General features: G+C 43.9%; 1 protein-coding gene across 1 annotated transcript in view; it reads left to right on the forward strand.

The window, feature by feature from the left end:
* Positions 1-687: 687 nt before the first annotated feature.
* The window catches only part of OSBP (oxysterol binding protein), a 30,867-nt gene continuing 6,208 nt past the window's right edge, over positions 688-25,346 (forward strand). The window contains exons 1-9 of the mRNA XM_033120033.1: positions 688-1,313; positions 5,621-5,829; positions 7,968-8,218; positions 12,558-12,756; positions 13,004-13,106; positions 13,425-13,479; positions 13,697-13,828; positions 18,401-18,646; positions 18,912-19,032. Of these exons, the coding sequence (XP_032975924.1) occupies positions 949-1,313; positions 5,621-5,829; positions 7,968-8,218; positions 12,558-12,756; positions 13,004-13,106; positions 13,425-13,479; positions 13,697-13,828; positions 18,401-18,646; positions 18,912-19,032 (1,681 nt within the window). The 5' untranslated portion in view covers positions 688-948. The remainder of the gene's footprint in view (positions 1,314-5,620; positions 5,830-7,967; positions 8,219-12,557; positions 12,757-13,003; positions 13,107-13,424; positions 13,480-13,696; positions 13,829-18,400; positions 18,647-18,911; positions 19,033-25,346) is intronic.

The raw sequence follows: 25,346 nt of genomic DNA on the forward strand, positions 1-25,346 counted from the left end.
GCCAGAGAAGGGAATTAGGAGAATCTTGGATCCAGGAGGGAACTGGGGAAGCTATTTTTGGGCTCCCTAAAAATCTGGGCCTCCAGCTTGGAGTCAGCGGCTGGAGGGGGCCTAGAAGGGGCAGAATCAAGCAGAGCCTGATTGCTGAGAATCACTCTTCCTAAGGAAACTGTGGAAGTCTTAACTCAGAAACAGGGACTCCAAAGCTGCACTTCACATCAAAAACGCTTTTGTGAAACTGCCTCGCTTTTATCTCCCAATTTCCCCGAAGCTAGAAGCAGACGGGCACGCCCCCCACGCGCTCATCCAGGATTTTATTGGCTGCTCCGGCCTGCCCCTCTCCCAGTAGGTTTTTTCTTTCATTGGTCAGCATGGCTTTCACAGACAATTTCTGAAACCAATCATTGCTCCCAACATGTGAGTGATATGCATGCCAACCAATAAGAAATGAAAGTGAGGATGCGACAAGACTCCTCCTCTTTTTCCTCAACTCGTTCAGTCAGTGGTAGAAAAGATTGAGCAGCTGATAACCACCACCAATCCGTGAGGGCGGAAGAGGGACGCTGAGAAGAATGATGGGAGGGGGTGACGTGGCGGTGACGAGAGCAGAAACTGAAATGAGTGGCGGAAACACTAGCCAATCAGCGATCGGATTGGCCGGGCATTCTACTTTCTCGAGTCCTCCCAGACCCCGGGCTCTCACTGGGCAGTATGGAATGACAGGGCCCAGAGAAATGCCAATGGCCTAGGGGTCTTCCGGAAGTGACAAACAGCAGCACCAATCGACTTCCTCCTTCCCGGGACCAAGCCCTCCTCCCCACGGCGGGCCTGGAGGGGCGGGGACGGTGCGCGGCGGCGGCTGATGCGCTAGCCTTGTGGGGCGCTTCGGGAGGCGACGCCGGCTCTCGTAGGAGGTTCCGGTCCTGTATCTCCGGACGGCGGCGGCTCATGGCGGCGACGGAACTGAGAGGAGTGGTGGGCCCGGGCCCGGCAGCCATTGCAGCTCCGGGCGGCGGCGGCACCGGTCCCCCGGTGGTGGGAGGAGGCGGCGGCGGCCGCGGAGACTCGGGACCAGGCTCCGGGGCCGCGCCGGGCACCGTAGCCGCGGCGACAGCGGGCGGCACGGGTCCTGGGGCCGGGGGAGTGGCGGCGGCGGGCCCAGCCCCTCCGCCGCCGGCGGGGGGCTCAGGCGGCTCGGGAACTGGGAATTCGGGCTCGGCTCGAGAAGGCTGGCTCTTCAAATGGACCAATTATATCAAAGGCTACCAGCGGCGGTGGTTTGTGCTGAGCAACGGGCTCCTGAGCTACTACAGGTAACTGCTTCCGGGGCGCGGTCTCCTACTGTAACCCACAGCCCCCGCGCCGTCACCCTCCAGCCGGCACCACAGCCAAGGTCGCCACAGGCCCTTTTCCGTCACCTGCGCGCATTGACAGCCCGCGACACGAGCCCACCATCGCGAGTGAATGCCCCAGGACTTACCCCTCCACCTGGGTTACCCACTCTTGGTGCTGTACCTTCCCTTTCGGTCCCTAGCCTTTCCAGTTGTTTGAAGAGCATCTCCTCTTCCAATATGTTTCCACGAGCAATCGGTGCAATGATTAATTCTGCAAGGAAGGCACTGTTGTAGGTGCCAAGGGGCGCACATGGGAGAACAAAGCCCAGGCACTGCTCCCAAGGAACTTACAGTAAAAGTCCCAAGGCTTAACTGTGCCCAGCCTCCAAATTTCAAGGTTATTAGCAGCCCTTGATGTACCCGCCTTTGCTCGCTCCACATTCAGGCACAAGGACACCACACACAGGGTGGCCTCTGTATCTGTCCTGTCTGCCTTGTGTCTCCAAGACTTGTCTATGCTTCCCTTCTAGACAGCCCAGAATGGATATGTGCACTCCAGTGCTGCTTTTATTTTTGCTTGCCTCACCTCTTCCCATGGGAATGATGAAGTGTTCTATCCAGTTTTTCTGGGGTCTCTGGTTAGTTAGGTTTCAGTTTTATTAAAAGAAGAATCCATGTCTTTGGAATGATTACTTCTGTTCAACAGTGTGTGTTTTGGTGGAATGTTTAATGTATATTTATAGTGTCTCACAATCTTGCAATTAACCTAACATGCTTTTGGCTACTCCTGTTAATATAGATAGAGGGGTTAAGAAACCGGATTTGGGGATAGGACATAAACATTTTCTGAGGCATAAACAGTTTGGATCGGTGTTTTACATACAGTATTTTGTTGTGTCCCAACAATCCTGGGAGTTAGGAGATATTCCCATTTTACTGATGAGGAAACTGAGACTTAGCTTGGGCAACATTCCCAGGGTCTTGAGGAGTCAGGATTTGAAATTATTTCTGTTCACACCAAAGTAACCTAAAACCCAAGTTAGTGTTACATGAATCAGATACAGAGATAATTACTTACCAATAGCAACTAAGTTTGTAGATCATGGTTACTCTGTTTACTTTATACAAATTGTATAAAAGTCTCCTTTAAGGGAGACTTTGCTTATTATAATGGCATTTCTAATTGAAATTTTTTTTTTAAAGACCATCCTATTTGGGACCCAAAACACTGTTGTTAAGAGCAGCTCCCTCTATATTTCTTTTCTTCTGCCAATAGTCACTCTGCCACCAGGAGAGTTAGGGTGAACAAATATCTCTTTTATCGATTCCATTGTATTGACTCTTATTAGACAGTTTTGAGGGGAAATTGAAGGCGGGAGTTGCAGGTTGTTGAAATAGGAACCGTGGGAAATGCTTTACTGCATCCTCACTGCTTAAGCAACATTAGTTGTGAACAGTTGTGTATATCATTTGCATTATTCAGAATTAATTTTAGTTTTAACCCCTTCTAATTACTTATCCAGGACTTTAAGATCACAAATCTAAAATTTTAGTTTGCTCCAAAGCTTTCCCCCAACTCAGGTTCATTTTTTCCTGTTACATCGACCATCATTCTAACCTTCAGTTGATTCATACTCTAACTTGGCTTGTAAGTTACTATTAACACTGATTCCCCATTTTCAAAGTTGTGTATCAGCTGAAGGCCTTACTCTGTGATCATTTTTCCTCATCCAAGTTCTTATCAGATCCGCTTTCCAGGCTGGTTGATTGTTTCATCAGTACCAGTCTTGATCAATTTTATCTTCACTAGACATTAGTAACTATATGTTGTCTCTTCAAGTACTTGTAATCACTTTTGATTTCTCTCTTACAAGAGCTAGTGGTATCTGTCTGACTACAAATAAAACTACTTCTAAAACATACCAATACCACGTGTTGGGAAATACGCCATAGGCCTGTGCTTGCCTAGTCCCATCCACAAACCACACAACAGGATCCAGAACTATCAAATCTATGCTCTGTCCTCAAAATCACATTAAAGTGCTTCCAACCAACTGTGGTGGTAGTTTATTCTTCTAATAGAATTCTTCGGGTCCCCATCTCCCTAGCGTTGATTGAGCCAAGTTGTCATTCCTCCAAAACCTGTCATTTCCTATATATGCCTTTTACAAAATACTGTTTTCTTTTTAACTGAGATCATGTACTTCCAAGACCCATCCTCTGATGAACTTTCCTAAGGGCTTTGGCAATACCACTTCCCTCTTTTTACATAACCTGTTCTTCATTACATACCCAGTTACATAGATGTCCAGTTACTTAAAACCATATGTAGAATCCCAGCTCTCCCAGACATACCGTGACAGGCCCATGGTATTGGTTTCCCTGGCTGTCTTCTAGAGATTGAGTTACTGTTTTGGCTGGCCTTTTCAGGGAAGAAATTTCTAGCCAGAAAATACCAGTTAATACTGCCACACCTGAAGAACTTGAATCCTGAAAATCATCTTTCCAGCTTTTGTACTGATCACTTACAACCATTGGTGTATTTTGCCCAAACCCAAGAGCTCCGAGATCAAGCCTGCCTTACTCCCAGGCAGGGTTCCTTGGTATTTTTAAAACTGCTACAGACTTTGTCATTTGAGAAACTTCTTTAGTTCATGAAGATGACCAGGCAGAGGAGATTCCTGGGAAGTGATTTGTGAAAAGTACCAGCACATTGTGAGGAGTGAGGTAGAATACCCAAGTAGCACCTTTGGAGTGGAACGCAGGGCCAGTGTGCGAAGGGTGAGCCGCCTGGCAGCGGGGGTTTGTAATTATGCGTAATGTAACCGAAGCTTGGAGTGGGGGAGGGGAGGTAAGAACAGAAAAAATGGATTCACGTTACAGTGTGGCAGGTGCAGGGGATGGAAAATGGCCCAGCCCATTGAGACCCCCTGGCCATCCCATACAGCTCATTTGTGCATTTGAGGAAGAAAAACCAGTTTCGTGTGACAGACTGAACAATGGCAAATCTGTCTTCCCAAGCACAGTAAACCGACTTTCTCAAACATACCAAATTTTAATTTCAGGAGATGGGGTGTGTGTCATTTCTGGCATGCAGGAATTGTGGACGTGCCAGGTGTGTTTGGCTGCTCGGCTCCGGTGAAAGGGAAATGACTCTGCTTTGCACTGTGGCAGTTGGCAAAAGACTTTGACCTCTTTATGTTCCAAGTTGGTCAGGGAAAACTGCTGTCTCAACAGGCAGGTCCCTGAGCATAGCCAGCAGGTGGTGGGGAAGCACGATTTGCACTGTAGACTCAGTTCTGCTAGCAGCGTGTTATTTTATGTGAAGTCTCTTGCAGCTTGTTGTCACCAAAGTTGTGCTGTAAAGTTCAAAAGTTAGTCTATTAATAGAACTGTCAGTCAATAGAGATGGGGAAAATTTTTACACCCAGTCCTCTGAGAACAGATTTGCTGAATCTTTCCTAGCTATTAATAGAATGACTTAGGAGTTCCCACCAGTAGAGGTCAGTGGACCTCGGGAAAGAACATAACTCCAGAAAGATTATACCACCTGATGATTCTTTTATGATTATTCTTTCTTTGCTCCCGCAGAAAGCTAGTTTTTCCTGTTTCATATCATTTGAGCTGTAGTCAATATTTAACACTCTAAACAGCTAAGTGTACACTTCTGCAATACAATTCTAAGCATAGTGTGACAGTTCTCATTTGGGCTGGCTTATAATTGGGGAGGGGAGTTATTCAGTATGTGTAAAACGGAACTATTCTTTCTCTTAGGGAAGGAGATCGTTATAGGAAATTTTGTTGCATGAGTTTATAAAGCACTATTTTATAATTATAACTTGCTAAATAAAAAGTAATCCCTGACTGTGAAACGGCATGAGGGGACTTTTTGGGGTGATGGAAATGGTCTACCTCTTGATTGTGACGGTCGTTAAAACACAGTTATATACGTGTGTCAAAACTCAGAGTCTTACACTTAAAATTGCTGAATTTATATTGTATGTAGTTATGGTTCAGTGAAGTCTCTCTTTAAAAAGCTAAGGGTGAGAGGAGCAGCATAGCAATAAAATCTGACTCAGAAACAACACTTAGGCTCTGAAAGGAAATCCCCACTGATTGTTTCTTGAATTTTAGGGACCCATTGAGGGAAATATTAAAACTTGCTCATTCCCAAGACTACTGTATTTTCAAAAGGCTTAGAGTTATTATGAAAAGCAATAGAATGTGATCAAGGATAAACCACCCATCAGCTTTCTACTTAGCATGTCTTTGTCCCGTTGTTACAGGTCAAAGGCAGAAATGAGACATACCTGCCGTGGTACCATCAACCTCGCCACAGCCAACATCACTGTGGAGGACTCCTGCAACTTCATCATTTCCAACGGGGGTGCTCAGACCTACCATCTGAAGGCTAGCTCGGAAGTGGAGCGGCAGCGCTGGGTGACAGCCCTGGAATTGGCCAAGGCCAAGGCTGTGAAGATGCTGGCAGAATCGGGTAGGGAGCAAAGAACACTATGTCTGGGAAACTTTCCACTTGCCCCTCTCATGCACAAATCTTATTTTATGTCTCATTGTCATTTAATTACCAACCATCTCCTTGATGCCTCAGGCTTGCAGTATTTAGCCTGGAGGGGTGCTTTTTAACTGAGGGCGGTTCTGCCCTGCAGGGGACATTTGGCAACATTTTTCTTGTCACAGCTGAGGGGTGGTGGTGCTGCTGGCCTATAGTGAGCAGAGGCCAGGGAGGCTGTAGTTGTAGCAGCCTCCAAAGCAGAGGGACAGCTGCCCACAACAAAGAGTTATCTGGCCCAAAATGTCAGTAGTGCTGCAGTTGAGAAACTGTCCTATAGGAATATACAGTTGTCCTTTTGGCTTTTAACACCAATTGACTTAGAATTTTTTTTTTTAAGGTTTTTTTTTAATTGGGGAAGGAGAACAGGACTTTATTGGGTAACAGTGTGTACTTCCAGGCCTTTTTTCCAAGTCAAGGTTTGTCCTTTCAATCACGTTCAGCTTCAAGTTGTTGTCCTTTCAGTCTTAGTTGTGGAGGGCGCAGCTCAGCTCCGGGTCCAGTTGCCGTTTTTTTCTAGTTGCAGGGTGCACAGCCCACCATCCCTTGCAGGAGTCGAACCGGCAACCTTGTGGTTGAGAGGACATGCTCCAACCAACTGAGTCATCCCGGAGCTCAGCAGCAGCTCAGCTCAAGGTGCCGTGTTCAATTTTAGTTGCAGGGGGCGCTGCCCACCATCCCTTGGGGAGTCGAGGAATTGAACTGGCAGCCTTGTGGTTGAGAGCCCACTGGCCCATGTGAGAATCGAACCGACAGCCTTCGGAGTTAGGAGCATGGAGCTCTAATCACCTGAGCCACCGGGACGGCCCTTGACTTAGAATTTTGAGAAATGATTATTTTATTGCTAGGTCAGTCTTGGGATTATAACGACTCACAATTTGGATCTATCCTTAGTTTTTTTCTTTTCTCCTGACGTCTTCTTGCTTAACTGTTTGAAACAATCTTCGTAGGCTATCAGAAACATTATATGTGATGTTTTCTATGAAAAGTCATCACTTTGCTGCCTTAGTTTCACTAATAAAAGCTATCTAATTATGTTTTGATTTTTCTTCAAGGAAAATGGTAGGATTTCCCCCAGATGTTGATAGTTTAATCATACTGAGCTTGTTTACTAGAGCTGACCAAGATGGTCCCCTGCTGACTTTTGTTCATCTGTTGTTTTTCTTATCCCCTGTCATTTCCCGTACTGTATTTAATATCTGTTAAGCCATGAAAGGAAAATTCACTGCTTTGTAAATTTGTTTGTAACAGGTTATGTTTTCATTTTGGCCCTGCCTCTCTGTCTAGCAGATAGGGCAGGTCTTATTTCTTTTGTTTGATTTTAGTGCTGATGTTAACTCCCCCAAAGGAGGTGACACTGCTGGAAAAGCACTTTGCAGTTACAAAAGTGTTACATACAAAAGTGATAGCGAGAGGTACAGCATAGCTGTCTACTAGACTGATTATTGGAGAGTCATTTACCAAAAGACCTTGCATTGCTTCAGCGTAGTGGTGGCTTTACTGTCAGATGAGCTCATCCTGAAGTTCCTGAACTGTACTTCAGAAAAGATAAGTTAATGAATCTTTTGTTGATGGACTATGCTTCTCAACGCGTGCCACCCGGGCCCACCAGTCACCCAGCGGGTGATGATGGATTTGCAGTAATAATCAGCTTGGACTGGATTGGAACCCTCAGGCTAAAGTTAAAAGGCTTGATAATTCATCCCCAACCCCAAGAGCCAGCCAGCTTTTCCATCCTGTCCTCTGGGTCGTTGGTTCTCAGCCTTCACTGTGCATCACGATTGCCTGGGCAGCGTATTCAGATGCACATTCCTGGGCCTTGCCTCACACCAGCCAAATCAAAGTCTCCTGGGGGTGGGGGGGCCAGGGACTGCACCTGTTCTCTGTCGTTTGTGATACAGGTGGGCTGTGGGCCACACTGGAGAGAAGTCGTCTAGTGAATGCGAGTGTCGGTCAGCAGAATGCAGTGTGTGAGGAGTCAGTTGGGTGGCGGGCAGAATTGGTAGGGTTCAGACTTTCACTCCTGGGCCTGGAATCACGTAACTGACCTTCTGCTTCTGCAGATGAGTCAGGAGATGAAGAGTCTGTCTCACAGACTGACAAGACGGAGCTGCAGAATACCCTCCGGACCCTGTCCAGCAAAGTGGAGGACCTGAGCACGTGCAACGACCTGATAGCCAAGCACGGCACGGCGCTGCAGCGCTCCCTCAGCGAGCTGGAGTCCCTGAGGTTGCCTGCCGAGAGCAACGAGAAAATCAAGCAGGTCAACGAGCGGGCCACACTCTTTAGGATCACGTCCAATGCCATGATCAATGTAAGCGCAGATGCTTCCTGTGTTGCTCCCGATTCTTTCCTTCTGCGAATGTAATTCTTCCCAAATGCGGGGAAAATTATAATGGATAACACGCAGAATCTTAGGTCCTGCTTCACCGCTGAAGGGATTTCGGACATTGTTGGTTGCATGAAATAGAACAGGGTGCGCAGATGCAGTGACTTTCATGTGCTGCTCAACTGGTTAGGAGGACGCTGCTCCAGCCGGGCAGTTAGTTAGGAGTCCAGAGTTTCAGCTCTGTTTCTGCAACCAGCGGGGCATCAGATGGTGACGTTAATTGTGTCCTTTAAGCTCTCTGGTTGCAGGTTTGTTTGTATGTATGTATGTCTGTATGTATTGATTTATTTTTAATTTATTTTGAGCTAGCTTGATCTCTTAGAATTACAAGATCTCATGGGTCCTTTCCACTGTCATGTTCTTGGAGCCTTAAGTTGGAGTCTGAGCCTTACTTTGCTAACATATTCTGGCCTACAGGCTGCATCAAATACTAGTGAGAACCTTGTAATACTATTTAGTCCCATCCTTAGTCCTTAATTTCAGGGGTCATTTTGAGTGATACAAAATGTTCAGCTTTGGGCATTTTCTGCTTAAAAAGAAGGGGCCAGCGTTTCTGCCTCCTTGGGACTGCTTCCTCGGTGGCTGTTACTGGTTTGTGGAGTACTTCCGCGGCTTGGGTGCAAGCCTCTAAGGAAAGCCAAAGCACCACTGGCATTAGTGATGTGTCTCAAATACTGGGTGATGGGTATGAAATCAATACACCGTGTAAACCATGCTGTTTTTCCTCTACTGGTGACTGATTCTCACCTGGCAGGTTGTTTTAGTAGCTTCCACGTGAGAACATGAAGGCGTTACATAATGCAAGTGAGAAGGGTACTCTGAGAGACAGCTTAAGCAGGGGTTTATTTCTATCTTATTAAACAGGATGAAATTACTTCACTAGGGCCAGATTTTCCCTTGTTGGCGAGTGATAATAAGACATTTGCTTGGAATCGGTTTGGCTCATGTGGGTCCTGGAGAGCAAAAGTTTCTCCCTGTGCCCCCGGGAAAAATGTTGTCCTCTGCAGGGAGATCGGCTGTCTCCAGGCTGCTCTGCTCATCAGCACTGATGCTGTGTTTCTGACATCTAGTCATGTGCCCTTTGTCCAAACTGCCGTACTTCTCAGTGACTGTGTGCCTGCTTTTCCGGTCCTCTCTTGAGCAGGGAAACCTCATAAATCATACAGCTCCATTAATCAATACTGAATAAGTATACTTTTTATATAGAACAGCTCAGGACACAACAGTCTCCTGATAGCGGACGTTGCCTTTTATCCCTGTCAGGTGAATGCACCCTGCTCCATGATAACTTTTTTCTACTCTCGATGTGAAAATTTTGCCAAATAAAACACCTCTTGATTGAAAAATTTCTCATAAAACTGGAACTTTCGTTTGGACTTGACTCTTAAAAATATGCTCCTCCTTCTTCCTTGGGGCAGTTCTTCCCTAAGTCGTGGGTGTCCAGAGTTTGGTCAAAGGGAGTGATTTCTTGGAAGTTGGAGGAGACTTTTCTCCTTCTGTTCTCTCCTAGTACTCTGCCCGCACCCCTTTCATAGCTGGTTGTTGCTTAAAATGTTTTTTATCCCTGCTTTGTTTCCTTTATACCTTTTAGGTGATGATGGCAAGGTCTTAAGTGTAATATGCATGTTAAAAATTAATATGGTAGCATGTCACATCTGTAAAGGGGCAGTTATATCAAAGGAAGAACACATTTCACTCAATTTCTTGATTGCTTAGGATATAGCTTTTCTTAACTACCACAGTGGATCTAACCAGGGGAGTAAATTTGACAGTCTCTCCATTTGTGAACATTTATTGAGCACCTTCTGTGTCCTAGGCACTATGCTAGGGGACATAAAACAAATGCGGATGTGGTCCCGGCCCTCGGGAGATAACTCTCTAATGAGGGGACAGAGAAGTAACCAGATCATTATGGAATGTGCTAAGTGTGTGATGAAATGAGCACAGGCTGCTGTGGTATAGTACATTGGAGGTGTCCAGCTCAAAGTAGAAGAATTAGTGAAGGTAACACCTCAACTAAGTTTTGAAAGACCAGAGAGAGTCTCCCCATGCAAAAAGGCAATAGAGAGATTGGGGCCCTGATGTCCAGCTGCCTCCATTATAACCTGGGCAACCTACTTTCTCTGTGACCTCAATTCCTTTTCTGTAAATAGTGACGATACTGGTAGCCAGCGCTCACAAAGTTCTTGAAGGATTTTATTAGCTAATTGATGTAAAGTGTTCAGCCAAGTGCCTGATATATAATAGTTGCTCACTAAATTTTAGTTACGATCAACATCATTAAGAGGAAGTGAGGAAGCAGAGTTGATCCAGGTGGAGGTGAGGCATATGCGGATCCTTCCCTCTCTCCTAAAGTCTGGGAACTGCTGATAATTGACTGTTAATTAGTAGAGCAAAGTAGTAGCTCAAGTTGAGGCTGGAAAGGAGCTAAGTGTGGGGAGGGGATGGGGTGCAAATCATACTAGATGGGCTTGGTAGTAGTGGATGAAAAGAGGATACGACCGGTTTTGATGCAGGCTTAATATAATAGCTAACACCTGATTGAAAGCTTACTGTGAGCCCATATGGTTCTAAATGCTTTACATGTAAAGCAGCAACTCGGAGGTAGTTACTGTTGTCATTCTTTGTTTCCAGATGAGGACTATGAAGCACAGAGAGGTTGTATCTCTTGCCCAGAATTTCATAGCTAGATAGTGGGATGGAGCTGTGATTGGAGCCCCAATAATCCAACTATGGGTATGTTTGTACTCTGTACTGCCTGTGAGTGTGAAGGATGAAAAGAAGTGCGCAGATTCCAGAAATGTTAAAGAAGAATCAATAGGACTTCATAAGTAGGAATCGAGGATACCTGTTAATGTTCTGGCTTGGGCAGGTGGCAGGTGGCACAGGGAACAGCAAAGGAGAAGCAGAGTCAGAAAGGAAACACTGAGTTCTGTTTGGGACCCATTGGTTTTGAGATTACTCTGAGCCACTGAATAGGCAATAGGACATTCTGGTGTGAAGCTCCGTGAGCCCAGAGCTGGAATTGCTGATTTCGTAGTCATTGGCCTATAGGCAATAGTTGAACCGTGGGAGTAGGTATTTTATTTACCTTACAGTTTCTCTGTAACTGGGCATTGAATTTTAAGATTACATTGGTTCCTTTTTTCATTTATTTATTAAGCAAACTTTACCAGTCTCCTAATCTATACAAAGCACCTAAGTTAAGAGCTGGAGATATGTATGCAAATGAACTATAAACTGTCTTCAGGTTGCTTGTGATCCATCTAGAAAGAGAAAATCAGTCACAATACTGCTGTGGCTGGTGTAAAATAGACATATGTGCCAAGTGCTGTGGAAATGTAGAGAAGAGACTGGCTGCTTAGGAGACTGGGGGAAGTGTCACAGAAGTAACATTTGCCATAGATCTTAAAGAATGAAGAGGACTTGGCCAAATAGAGAAAAGGGGGTGGGAAAGGGCATTCTAGGCAGAGCGAATCTGTGGCGAGGCAGGCCTGAAAGAAGCCTGTCAGTCCACGAAATGGTAACAGCTCAGTGTGGCTCCGCCGGAATGTGCAGGAGCAGGCGCTGGGGAGGAGGATGCAGGTGGTGTCCCGACTATGGAGGGCCCTTCACGTTCATAAGCAGTAGTTAGGATTTGGTCCCAGTACCCACAGGGAGCCAGGGAAGGGACTGCTGTGATCAGATTTGTGTTTTGTCTCCAGAGCCCTTCTTTGATTTCTTCAGGTAGGCTTCTAATTTTTAAGGTCAGTTGTTTCTCTTAGTGACTAAAATAACAACAAATTAAGTTTCCTCACATTTGGTCTAATTCAGTACAGATTATCTGTTCTCAGTGTCCGAATTCCTCAGCTTTAGGTGACTTGAGTTTAGTTAAAAATTTTTTGAAAGCAATTACCCTATGCTTTTCCTCATCTCTAAGTCAGTAGATTTTTTTTTTCCTTTTGGTGCAGTTCCCATAGCTGCCCTGTGTGATATTGCCACAAATACTTTGTCTAGGTTTACTGCTCACTTGGCATTTGTTTGGTCCTCATGACCAGGAATAATAGAAAAGAAGCGTGACAACCATGCATATTTTTTTTTCTGGAGTTGACCTTGATTGCATCACAGAGCTGGCTCTCCCAGATTCTGTGGAATAACAGGGAAAGTCTTTCATTTATTATAATCTGCCTGTTAAAGTTCCCAGAATAAAGTTACTTAATGGGCCTGAGGGGTATCTCTCACTAGTTGAGTTGATGTGACACATATTAACTCTTTACCCCTATAGGCCTGCAGAGATTTCCTCATGTTAGCCCAGACGCATAGTAAAAAATGGCAGAAGTCACTACAGTATGAGAGAGACCAGCGTATCCGGCTAGAAGAAACCCTGGAGCAGCTGGCAAAGCAGCATAATCACCTGGAGAGGGCCTTCCGAGGAGCCACGGTGCTGCCAGCGAACACACCTGGCAGCACAGGTTCTGGTAAAGGTAAGGTACTACCTCGGGGTAGCCTGTTCCGATAGGAGCCAGGTGGTTTTCTGCAACTGACAGCACTCCCGATTCTCCAGAGTCAGTGACTCAGCAGAAATGTAATTGGAGCCACTTATTTCTTGCGGCTCTTCCACCACTTTCTACCATTTGTAGCTATCTTTGTGATTAGCACCGAAAAGATCCTGCAGTGCCAGGTTTTGGTAAATACAGCCGAAGGTAACGAATGAGGCTTTTCTCCTTGTAGATCAGTGCTGCTCGGGCAAGGGAGACATGAGTGATGAGGATGATGAGAATGAATTTTTTGATGCTCCCGAGATCATCACCATGCCTGAAAATTTGGGCCACAAGTAAGTTATCCTTGACTCCCTGAAAAAAAATGAATGTATCTGACCATCAGCAGGTTAGAAATGTTTCAGCGGGAGTACCATAGTTGTCAATGTTCATTGAGATCTGGGCTCTTTTCCTTAAGTAAGTACAAAACTGTTAGTTTTTTACCTGAGCAAGTTGTCCAGAGATGTTTAAATGAACACATATTCCAAGGGTCATTCCATCGCCCATTAATAAGTTTGTGGAGTGTGCTTAGCAGTCTGCTTTGTAATGACATGGTGGGGACCACACTCTAGTTCAGGTCTCTGTTCTAATGCTTGTGTTTCCCATCCGGGTAGGCGTACTGGCAGCAACATCAGCGGAGCCAGCAGTGACATCAGCCTTGATGAACAGGTAACTCTTATTCGGGTGTTATCAGGAATGAGGGACTCGGGGTGTACCTCCCAAGGATTTGCTGTTAAAGCGCTAAGAGAAACAGAAAATACAGATTTTTGTTTGTTTGGTTTTGATTTTTTTTTTTTTTTTTTTTTAGCATGGGGAAAAGGACGGTTATAAATACTGGGTTTTCTGTTCTTTGTGGGAGATTGAGTGGCTTTGTTTTTGTTCTTAGTCCAGGCATCAGCTGGAAGAGACCAAGAAGGAAAAGAGAACTAGAATACCATACAAGCCAAACTATAGCCTCAATTTATGGAGCATCATGAAGAACTGCATCGGGAAAGAACTCTCTAAGATCCCCATGCCGGTGAGGTTCTGGCACAGCCGGGGTGCTGCCAGCAGGCTCTCCCCTCCCGGGCCTCGGTGGGAACAGTGGTGGCGTGACAGCCCCACGCACACATGTGGCAATTTGTGGCGTGGTCTTTGTTACCTTTAGCATCATAAACTATTCCTTAAAATGATCTGCTTTCATGTGGGCTGTGGATCTGGTATGTTCCCAGATCACCTAGGGCCCGATGCATTTATTCAGTAAATTACTTAAGAGCAGATTCCTGAGCTAGCTGCGCTGGGGGCATGTAGAGACAAACACGGCATAGCTTCTGTTTTCAGGAAGCATGTAGTTTAAAGGAGACAGACATGAAAACAGGTAGAAAACATTGTTTTCTAGGATAGTGTTGTTTGAAGTACTTTATGGGAAATGGTTTGGGGAGCACAGATGCAGAAACAGTTCATTCCGACCAGGAAGATGAGGGCCATCTCCATGGTGTAGGAGGTGTTTGGGCTGACTTCCTGCCGCCAGTCTTACCATTCCAGTCTGTCCACACTGTTGCCAATGTGATCTTTTTCAAATTGAAAATGTAGTTGTGTCACTCCTTAGTTTAAAATCCTTTACTGGACCCTTATGGCTTTGAGGGTAGACCAGATTCCTTGGTGGGCTTGGTACTTTCTCCCCATGGACAAGGCTGTGCCCACACGTCTAGTGTTTTGGTCATTGGGCATTACCTGCAGGCACTCAGGGCATTTGCACACACTGAACTTTCATCAGCTCACCACCCACCCTTGCCATGGCCAAAAACCCTTTTTTCAAGATTCACCTATAGTACCATCTCTTTCAGCACAGTTTCACCCAGGCATCCGGTCAGGGTGGGATATCTGCCCTGTGTTCCAGCAAGTTCCATTGTTTATGTCTGGGCAGTGGATATCACTTGCTCATTCATTCCACAAGCATTTCTGAGTACCTGCTATCTGCCTAGTGGTGTACTAGTGTGTCGGTTGGGTATAGGTTCAGTGTAAAGAAACGAATTCAAAATATATTGGTTTAAACCAGGGGGCAGCAAACTATGGGCTTTGGGCCAAATCTGGCTGCTATCTGTGCAGCCCTCAAGCTAACAGTCATTTTATTGTTTTAAATGATTGAAAAAAAATCAAAAGGAGGATAATATTTTGTGACATGAAAATTATATGAAATTTAGTTGTTAATGTCCATAAAGTTTTATTGGAACACGGTAACATTCGTTTATCTATTGTCTATGGCTGCGCTCATCCTACAAGAGCAGTGTTGAGTGGTTGTGACGGGAGCCGCATGGCCCTCAAAGTCACCATATTTGCTATCTAGCCTTTCACAGAAAGGGCTGACCCACCCCTGCCTTAAACAAATACTAGCTGAACTCCTTCTCACGATCAAGTCCAGAGTGTGTGGCTCCAGGCTGGCTCTGTATTCTGCAGTGTCAGGACCAGGCTCTTCTGCCCTCTTGCCCTGCTCCCTGTGGCCTCAATTTCTACGTCCGAAGTGGCTGCTGTAGTTTGGGTCATTAGGGTCTCACTCTAATCAGCAGGGAGGAAAGAGAAGGAGGGCATGCTTTTTCCTTTTACGAGTGCTTCCTGGAAGCTGCATAAACCATTTTCACTCCAATCTCTTTGGCCAAAACTTGGTTATATGGCCATAGCAAGCTGAAGAAGAAGCTAGAGATGAAGACTTCTATTCTGGGTGGCATCACTTAGTTTAAAACTGGGGGTTCTACTACTTGTAGAAAAAGGGAAGAATCGCTAGTGGAGGGTGGCTGCAGGTTCTGTCCACAGCTGGTTACGTGGCATATAGACACACAGAAAGCATTCTCCGCTCTTGGGGCTTATGGCCCAGTGCGTGGTTTCTGTCTCACCATAGACTGCTCCTTGTGGGCAGAGACTGTCTTAGTGGTCTTTATAATCTTGATGCTTCCCCAGGGCCTGGTATGTATGTACTATGCAGCAAATGTTGATGTAATTAGTTAACTGGTTCTTGGAAAACAAATAGATGTATATGTAAATGTGTAGGACTTTTGTTAGAAAAATCTTGACCTCCAGACAAGAAAAGCCCATGAGTAAACACACTGCAGAAACTTAAAATAATTGGTTCACTGGGGTCTAAAAAGACCCCACTTCGTTGGCGCCTTGCAGGAAGTGCCTTGGGAAGGTAGTCTGGAAAGGCAGGTCTCTGCCGCCTCGGAAATGAGGATCCTGCTTAAAAACAGCTTGCATCTAGGTGACCTCTCCATCCGCCTTTACCATCAGTTCCTTGTTGACCTTGCCCCTAGGAATGTACAGTCCTGTACCTGTTTGCCTCAGATCTAGTCATCGCCCTTCCCCTGCTCTGTGCTGCGTCACAGGAAAGCTGGTCCCTCTAGGCAGTGTTTCTTGGGCTTCCATGTCTGGTGGCATCTGGCTGGGCTCCAACAGTGCAAGGCACCAGTAGAAGTTTGGAGTGGGGAGGAAGGGAGAAACCCCAGGGTCCTTACAGGGATTGTCGCTTCTGCTGGATGCCTCCACCTCTGGGCTGCAGTAGTAGTGTACTTTGCCCCTCCAGCTTACCAGTGCTCGTGGCTTCCTACTATTGCTAATCTCTAGATTGTCTTTTCTGGCTGCCCAACTGTCCATCAGGTATATAACTAATTTCCTGCTTCCTTCCATTTTAAATTCACAGATTCATTTGTTTGCCTATTAGTCCTCTGAGTCATCAAATGACCAATAGGAAAAGCTTGGCCCTTTTAGAGAAACTGCGGTTCCTGGAGCAGTTGTTGGGGGACCGGGCTGTGTGTGTGAGAATCAGTGATAGTGTCAGGATGCACTGATTCTAGTCCCAGGCAGCGTTCATATGTCTTGTAGTCACCAGTGGGGGACACCACCCATCCTCAGTTTTCCTCAAAATGTGTGGAAATATTACTTAATGTTGCCTGAAATTCTGCCAGTAATAGGTTTTGTTGGCATGGTTAAATAAGCACCCTCTTTAAAAAAAAAACTTTTGAGGATCCAAGTTTTATCAGTCTGTTCCCCCTTAGCGTGCATTTTTCTTATCGTAGTGCTCTCCTCTCAGTGTCAAGAAGATGGTTTTGGAGTGTGGCACTCTATTTTGGTTGAGTAACAATAGATCCTACTTCCCAGTAAGTGGGATATTGTAATGTTTGTCCTGTGGGTCTGTCTTAACTGGGAAATTTTCACAGAGAAATGCTTGGTATATTTCTCAGAGCATAAGCAGGCTGTAGTACATTTTTTATTTTTTTAGAAATGTACAAATGCATAGAAACAAACATGAAAATCTTAATAATGGTTATCTTTGGATGATGGCATTTCAAGTAAATTTTTTCCTTCATACTTTGTGTTCAATATTTGTTATAGCGAAAATTACAAGATATTTCATAATTGGGAGGACAGTAAATATTAAGGGAGTATGTGGCGCAGGGATTGGCAGGTAGGAAGTTGGACAAAAATGCAGAAAAAGAGATGGGACCATAGGAAAGAAAAGTGTTTTTGTTTGGTTTGTTTAACTGAAATGTTGCTTCAGGCCAGCACCATTCAACAGAAAGGACATTTTTTTTCCCTTCCTCTGTTATCTGGACTCAGAACTCGGGCTAGTGAAATCCAGGCCTGTTGAGCTGTATTGCAGGTTAAAGAAGCTTTAATGGGCTAGCCTGGAAACCTAACCTTTTTTATAACATTTTATAAAATACTAATGTCATCTTAAATTCTAAATAGTCAATTGAGAGGGTAACTCTTTTTTTAAGGGGCGAGGGGCAGAGGGTGGGGAGACAATGTCTCTTTTGTTCACTTCTCTATACCCGGTGAGTAGCTAGGGTCTGGCACACATGAGGGCGTGGTAAATATTTGTGGAATGAATTAGTGAGTGAATGAATGAATGAACATCTTCTCCCCAACAGAAGCTCACAAATACCCAGTGGTTGAGCGCCGTAAGCTGGCCCTGAACCTTGAAAGGTAGAAGCACTCACAGCCCGTCTCAGTCCTCATCATGAGCCCTCCAGGTCCAAAAACCAACCGTCCAACCTCAGAGCTAAGAACTCAGAAACCTGGCCGGCTGGAGAAGTGAACCGACACTTAGCGATCATCTAGTCCAGGAGTGGAAGCTGATTTTTGTAATGTTTTCGTTTCACTGGCCAGGACATGCCTGTACTAAAACGTTACTGCCCTTTCTTTCCTCCCTCAAGAATTGTAAATATTTAACTTCCTCTCTGGGTATACTTGTGCTAAAATATATTCCCTCTCTTATTCATTCGTTCAGTACGTATTTGATACGGTCTCCTGTGTGCTAGGCATTGATGACTTTTGCCTGTGCGGTGATGAACAGAAGAGGCATGTTCCCATCTCAAAGAGCTTATAGTTAGTGAAATAAATGGAAATGGCAGTGTAGACCACTCACTGACATGAGCAGTTGACCTGCGAGAACGGATTGCTTGCAGATCTTATAGCTGCTCCACTGAACAGAGGCCTCTTCTCTTCCCAGTGATTTGCTTTCATCTCCACACCTCAATATGTTTCTCCACCTGCAAAAATTAAGCTGTCTCTTGTAGCTGTGTGGGCAAAGTTTTTATATCTGTTCTTTTCCTGACAGGTGAACTTTAATGAGCCCTTATCCATGCTTCAGCGCCTCACTGAAGATCTGGAATACCATGAGCTGTTAGACCGAGCTGCAAAATGTGAGAACTCGCTAGAACAGCTCTGTTATGTTGCAGCTTTCACCGTGTCCTCCTACTCCACTACTGTCTTCCGTACCAGCAAGCCCTTCAACCCACTCCTTGGGGAGACCTTCGAGCTAGATCGATTAGAGGAGAATGGATACCGATCCCTCTGCGAACAGGTAAGGGCACCTGGGACTGTGACACATGTCCTTTTTAGTGAAAGACGTGAGTTTTTGGTTGCTCCCCCGGTTGTTATGTTTCCAGTCCCTATTGCCCCGACTGCCTTTTCCTCCAGGGCTTCCACACTGGAGGCCCTGCTAGTCACCTACTGTTGTGGGTGTGAAAATGTCAAGTGTGATTTTGGGTGCTTATCACCAATTAATAAGCAGTATCTTTTCCTTCTCCTTTTCTTCCTTCTTAATTTGAACCACTAATTTCTTCAAGGTGAGTCATCATCCCCCTGCTGCTGCGCACCATGCCGAGTCCAAAAATGGCTGGACATTGCGTCAGGAAATCAAAATCACCAGCAAGTTTCGAGGCAAATACCTCTCCATTATGCCCCTCGGTAAGCCCACTGTCTTTGTAAGAGTTAGTGCTGCAGGAATGAGAGATTTTTCAGCATGGTAGAGGAGGTCACTGGTTCCGGAGTCAAGAGACCAGAAGTCTGATTTGGGCAGCCTTCTAGCTGACTTTGTGCCGGTCATTTAATTTCTCAGTATCAGAGTGAGGAGGCATGGGACTCTTTAAGGACCCATCCAATCATCAGTATTTTGTTTCTTCAGCTATATTTAATGCATCTTTAAGTAGTAGTTTAAAATATAAATTCTAAGCTGCAAAAAAAAAAATTCCGTCTCTTAACTGGTGTTGTTTCTCCCATTACCCTAGAAATCAGGTTCTCTCTATAAATCAAAACTCTGGTGATTACAAGGTTAGGTTTCTCAGCTACCCTTCCCCCTTCTCCTCTCCTTTCTCTCTCTTCCTCTGCCGGATGCATCAGGTATCATTTATGTCATGGCTGAACTCCAGGTAAGATGAAACTTTATTTTTAAAGATCTTACGGGATTGCAAATTAATTTTGCAGCAACATCAAAAAGATCAATTCTAATATGCAATGTTAGAGAGTCTGTAACTTTAAGGGAAATGAGATTATTTAAAAAGTGTAGCAGAGATTCTTGATACTCTGTTGAACTAGAGCAGCCGCATTTGGCCATGTGTGTACTGAAGAGTGAATGCTGGTCTACAGAAAAAGAAACACAAAGCAGATAGAGGGAAACCAAGTAGCTCCCTGGAGACAGAGCTGACAGTACCTGTCTGAACTCTGATGGCTTTCTGTTTCCTGGTTCTGGGCTTTCATGAGGCATAGCCGTGCTGGATTGTTGCAGTATAGTCGTCGTCTTTAATAAATTTCTCTTTCTCTCAAACACAAAATGAAGCAGGTATAGTGCAAACTAGAAATTAGCCAGAAAAAAATCCAGGAATGTTTGCTGTTACAAAAGGAGAAAAGAAACTAGAGTGTTAACTTCCAGTTCGTGGTTAATATGCAGAAGGCTCTTAGTTGAAAAGGAGACTAAGTGATTTTGGTCTTGATCTTGACTGAGGACCTAAAAAGTTTCTAATTCCTTAACTATCTTTGAAGCTAATAATTTCGTAAGTACAGAGGGTGCCAAAAAAATGTATATACATTTTGATATACACTGATAACAAAAGATAAATACAAGTCGTGTGTACATGTTTTTTGGCACCCCTGATATTAGGGTTAAGAGCAGTAAATGCCTGGGACGTTCACAACTAATTTGCTCAACTAGGGTGTCAGTGGTCATATTGCAGTATGATTTCCACCCGTGGAGAAGAGTTTCAGAGGCTGTTTGAGGATCTCTAAAGAGAGGGATTATATTTAATTGTAAGGAGGGTTGTATATACATTTTATAAACAGCAATAAACCTAACTTACCAGTGATGTGCTATACATTTCTCTGTAATTTGACTAATCTGCAACTCTTTGAGGGATAAATAACTGGATGAACATGGTCATAGTGGTGATCTAATTTTATAGAGTTAAAAGAGTCTGATAGGATTTCATTCCTATGGTTATTTAAAGATTCGGGTCACTGGGATGTGTTGTCTGAAGTCCCTTCATCTGTTAGACACTGAGTACCTGCCTCGTACCAGGCATGGCTTTGGCTGCCTGGAAAATACAAGTGAACAAAACAAAGATATCAGCCTTTTAGGGAGATTGAACAAAGAATTGACATAGTGACAGGACACTGAACACAGAAGGATAAAGAGTGGGATTGCCAAACTTTAGCCCTGGGGATGGCTGTATTGCATTTTTTTGGATCAGTGACTTGGAACAAGAATCATGCAGTGAAATTTTTACATTTGCAGTGGCACTCATCTCTGAGAGGGTATATTGTTAAGCCATTCGATGTTGCTGAAGAAAGATACAGGAACAAGGTTGCGAGTGATAGGCAGATAGATGGTTTTTTGAGGTGGTGGCAGGGGATCTGAGTCGCCCTGTAAAATAGACTAAACAGGTTAGAAGTCTGGCAACCTGGAAAGAAGAATGCTTTTAGAAAATATGATTGGAGTTTGCAAAATGACGAAGACTATGCTAGAGGATAAATACGAATTTTCTCATCAAATTCCAGCGTATTGGAACTAGATGATAGCCTTGAGGTTTAAAGAGATCTATTTAAATAAGAAAATTATTTTATTGTTTTGGAGTTCTCTGGCCCAAGAAGAATCACAATTTGAGAATATGAATAAAACAACCATCCAGCCTGTCCATCTCTGTGTCAATGACACTACTGGGCTTCAAGGACCTTGAATTTGCCCCTGAGTGGTACTTTAGTCGAGAAATTCCCCTCATATACTTTATCGATTATTCCAATTTCTAAGTTTGTTCGATTGGAGTCTTTAATCCATTTGTATTTATTATTATCAATAAGGAAGGATTTACATCTGCTATTTTGGTATTTGTTTTCTGTACATCTTTTGTCTTTTTTGTCCCTCTCTTCCTCCATCAGTGCCTTCTTTTGTGTTAAGTAGATGTTTTTCTACTTTACCATTTTATTTCTCTTATTATTTCTTTTACTATATTTTTAAAGGTATTTTTATAGTGGTTATCATGGGTGTTAGTGGATATCATGGGTGTTACAATTAACTTCTAATCTAGTGCAGATTAATACCAACTTTTTTCAATAGTATACAAAAATGTTGCCATTTTTGTGGATCCATTCCCCATTCCCTCTTTTGTTCTTTTATTTTCATACAAATTATATTTTTTTATATTATAATTGCATCAGCATAGTTTTATAACTGTTGCTGTATGCAGTTGTCTTTTAACTCATATAGGAGAAAAAAGAGTTGTAAGCAAAGAATGCATTTATAGTGTCTTTTATATAGTTTAATTGTAGTTTACTGGTCTCTTTATTTCTTTGTGTAGATTTAAGTTACTGTATAGTATTTCTTCATTTCAGCCTGAAGGACTTTAGTATTTTTTAAAGAGCAAATCTGCTAGCTATGCATTTTTTCAGTTTTTGTTCATCTGGGAATGTATTGAGTGCTCCTGTGTTTATGAAGAATAGTTTTGCTGGGTATAGAATTCTTCATTTGACAGTCTTTTGCTTTCAGCATTTTGACTGTGTCCTCCCACTGCCTTCTGGCCACCACGATTTCTCATAATCTTATTGAGGATCACTTTTCTCCTACTGCTTTCAGGATTTTCTCTTTGTCTTTTAATAGATTGATTATGATGGATTTTGGTGTGGTGCTCTGAGTTTATCCTCCATGGAGTCCATTGAGCTTCTTGGATGTATAGACTAATATATTCATCAAATTTAGGGACTTTCTGGCCAATATTTCTTCAACTTCAACTACTCCAACCATTATCACCACCTTAGGCAGCTGCTGTGTTAACACTTGCTGTATAAACACTGATGATTTCGATAATAGCCCTGGGGGGAAAGGCTGTTTGAGGTGACCAGGTGCTGAGTCAGGACAAATAAAGATAAGCCCTGTGAGCGGGAGTTTACAAGGAACCACCGCATAGGTCACGTAATGACAGTTCTTTGAGGATGGGGCTTTTGGGGAGCTTCATACTTGCTGGTGAAGTGTGAAGCTCCCTAAAAATGTTTGTGAGGCTGCTTGCTGGTTTTCAAGGCTATGGCCAAGTGGGGGAGAGGAGGATGGGAATAGAACAAGTTGAAATGCCTGCCACAAAGTTCATTTTTCTTACTGAGATTCAGCTATTTTTTATTTATTTATTTATTTATTTATTTATTTATTTATTTATTTATTTTTAATAAATGCCTCTGGGATTCTTGTAAGCCTTTGGTTAATGTCCAGAGTTCTGAAAAAGTTGATTCTGATCATTTTTGTTAGTGTTGTTGATTTTATTGAGGGGCAGATATATGGAAGTCTTACTCCACCGTTCTGGAAGTGGCTGTCTTCCTTCCCCTTCATACATTTTAAATGGCTCTATTTTTAGATCTTTAACATAATGTCAAGTTTTCAAGACACAAATATTATATAAAGGAAGGCAGTCATAAGGCTTTCTTTGTTTTTCCACTATCCCTGTGAACTGGGTGAGCTGGAGGGGACCCTCCAGAACAACAGGTACATCATCATGGTGAGATATAAGGGTTACGATATTGGCTATACAGATGTTCTGATCTTATTTTGAACTTCACCTCTGGTACTCTGTAGCTGTGTGACCTTGGGCAAATTACTTAATCTCTCTGAGCTCAGAGTATGCAGTGGTAAAACAGGGATGTAGTAGGCCCCCCCGCCGCCCCCCAAATATGTCCACATTCTATTCCCTGGAACCTATGACTATATCACTTTACATAATGAAAGGAACTTTGTAGGTGTGATTTTGTTAATGATCTCAAGATGGGGAGATAATCCTGGGTTATTCTGTGGGCTCAATATAATCACAGGGGCTGTTAGCAAGGGAAGCTGGAGGATCAGAATCAGTGACAACAGAAGCAAGAGATTTGAGTGATGCTAGAAAGAGACCACAAGCCAAAGAATGAAAGTAACTGCTATAAGTTGGAAAAGGCAAGAGAATGGACTCTACCCTAGAACCTTCAGAAGGAACACAGTTCTTCTGACACTTTGATTTTAGACTCTGACCTCCAGAACTGTAAGTGCATAAATTGTATTTTTTTAAGCCACTAAGTTGTGGCAATTGGTTCCAACAGCGACAGGAAACAAATATAGGGGATAATAGTGCCTGCAGCTGAGGCATCAACAGATGAATTTGAGTGTTACTATATGCCAGAAAATATTCTGGGTGTCCTGCATACATCCGTGAACAGAAGCCACTTTGCTCTCATTTAGCTTGCATTCTTTTCTTAAGTAGACAACAAAGTAAATATATAAATAATTTAATTTTATACAGTGGTAAGTCTATGAAGAAAATAGAGTAAGTGGAGATAGGGGTTAATGGAGAAACCGAGTATGTGTGTGGTTCCTTGGGTGGGGTAGTCAGGGAAGTCCTCTCTGAAAAGGTTACATTTGAGCAGAGACCTAAATAACAAAAGGAAACCAACCAAAAGATATCTTGAGGGAGAGAGTTACCAGGCAGAGAACCCTGAAGGTAAAGCCCTGAGCGGGGAGCAAGCCTAACATGTTTGAGAAACAGTAAGGCCACAGCAGCTGGCTCAGTGAGCGACGAGGGCCGTGGTGGATGAGTTCAGAAGGTGTGTATTCTAACTGCAGTGGGAAGTAATCGAGAGATTTTATGCAGTGCGCTGAGTTGATATGACACATTTTAAAAAGATCATTTTGACTAGAGACTTTAAGGGAGCAAAAGTGGAAGCTGGGAGACCAAAAACGAAGTTGTTGCAGAGGTACAGGCAAGAGATGGTCGTGCTTTAGACTACAGTGCTGGAAGAGGTATTGAGCCAGCGACATATGATATATTTTGAAGATGGTTGTGAAGGTTCAATGAGATGATGTGTGAGGAGGACATAGCACAGTGTCACACACAGCACAACTCACAGCCCCAGAGATGCCATTATTATTGTTAACATCACCACTGTCGGCATTGTCACTGCTGCTGCAGCTACCAGGGCCTTGCCTCTTTGGTGCAAGAAAGACAACCTAAGCCACAGTGTTCTTTTCACTAGTGGGAACAGAGGGAACTTAGAGTTATAACATGACTGGAATTGACTGTTTTATGTAGAGTATATATACGATCATATATCACCTCTGTTCAAACCACTGATTCTGGTTTGGTGTTCATTTGAACATGTTCACAGGAACATGAGAAGACTGTAACTCCTGAGTTCCTATTATTTTTCAAGTATTTTACTGGGTAAACAAACAGACATATAAGGCACAACAAGACGTGTTTACCCCAAGTTTACAGATGGATAAAGAAATACAAATAAATAAATTCAGGGGATTCCACAAATCCTTCGGGTTCGATAATTTTCTATAATGACTCCCAGGACTCAGGAAAATGCTGTACTCACTATTCCAGTTTTATTATAAAGGGTACAAATCAGGACCAGCCAAAGGAAAAGAAACATAGGCTGAGGACTGGGAGGGTCCTGAACATAGAACTTTGATCCCCTCTCCCCATGGAATCGGGGCCTATCACCCTCCTGGCACACTGATGTGTTCACCAACCAGGAAGTGCCACCAAGCTTCGTTGTCCAGAGATTTTATTGGGGTTTCACTATATGGGCGTGAATGATTGAATCGTTGGCCACAGGATTGAGCTTACTATCCAGGCCACCTTCCCTCGCTGGAGGGAAAGGAATCTCATTCCCAGGAGGTCCGGAGGTCCAACCCCTTTCAGGTGACTAGTTACGTGGTTGGTCTTTCTGCTGATCCTCATCCTGATCCATCTTGCTAGCATCCCTATCTA

This window comes from Rhinolophus ferrumequinum, chromosome 11, assembly GCF_004115265.2.
Source record: "Rhinolophus ferrumequinum isolate MPI-CBG mRhiFer1 chromosome 11, mRhiFer1_v1.p, whole genome shotgun sequence".
NCBI classification, from domain to species: domain Eukaryota; kingdom Metazoa; phylum Chordata; class Mammalia; order Chiroptera; family Rhinolophidae; genus Rhinolophus; species Rhinolophus ferrumequinum.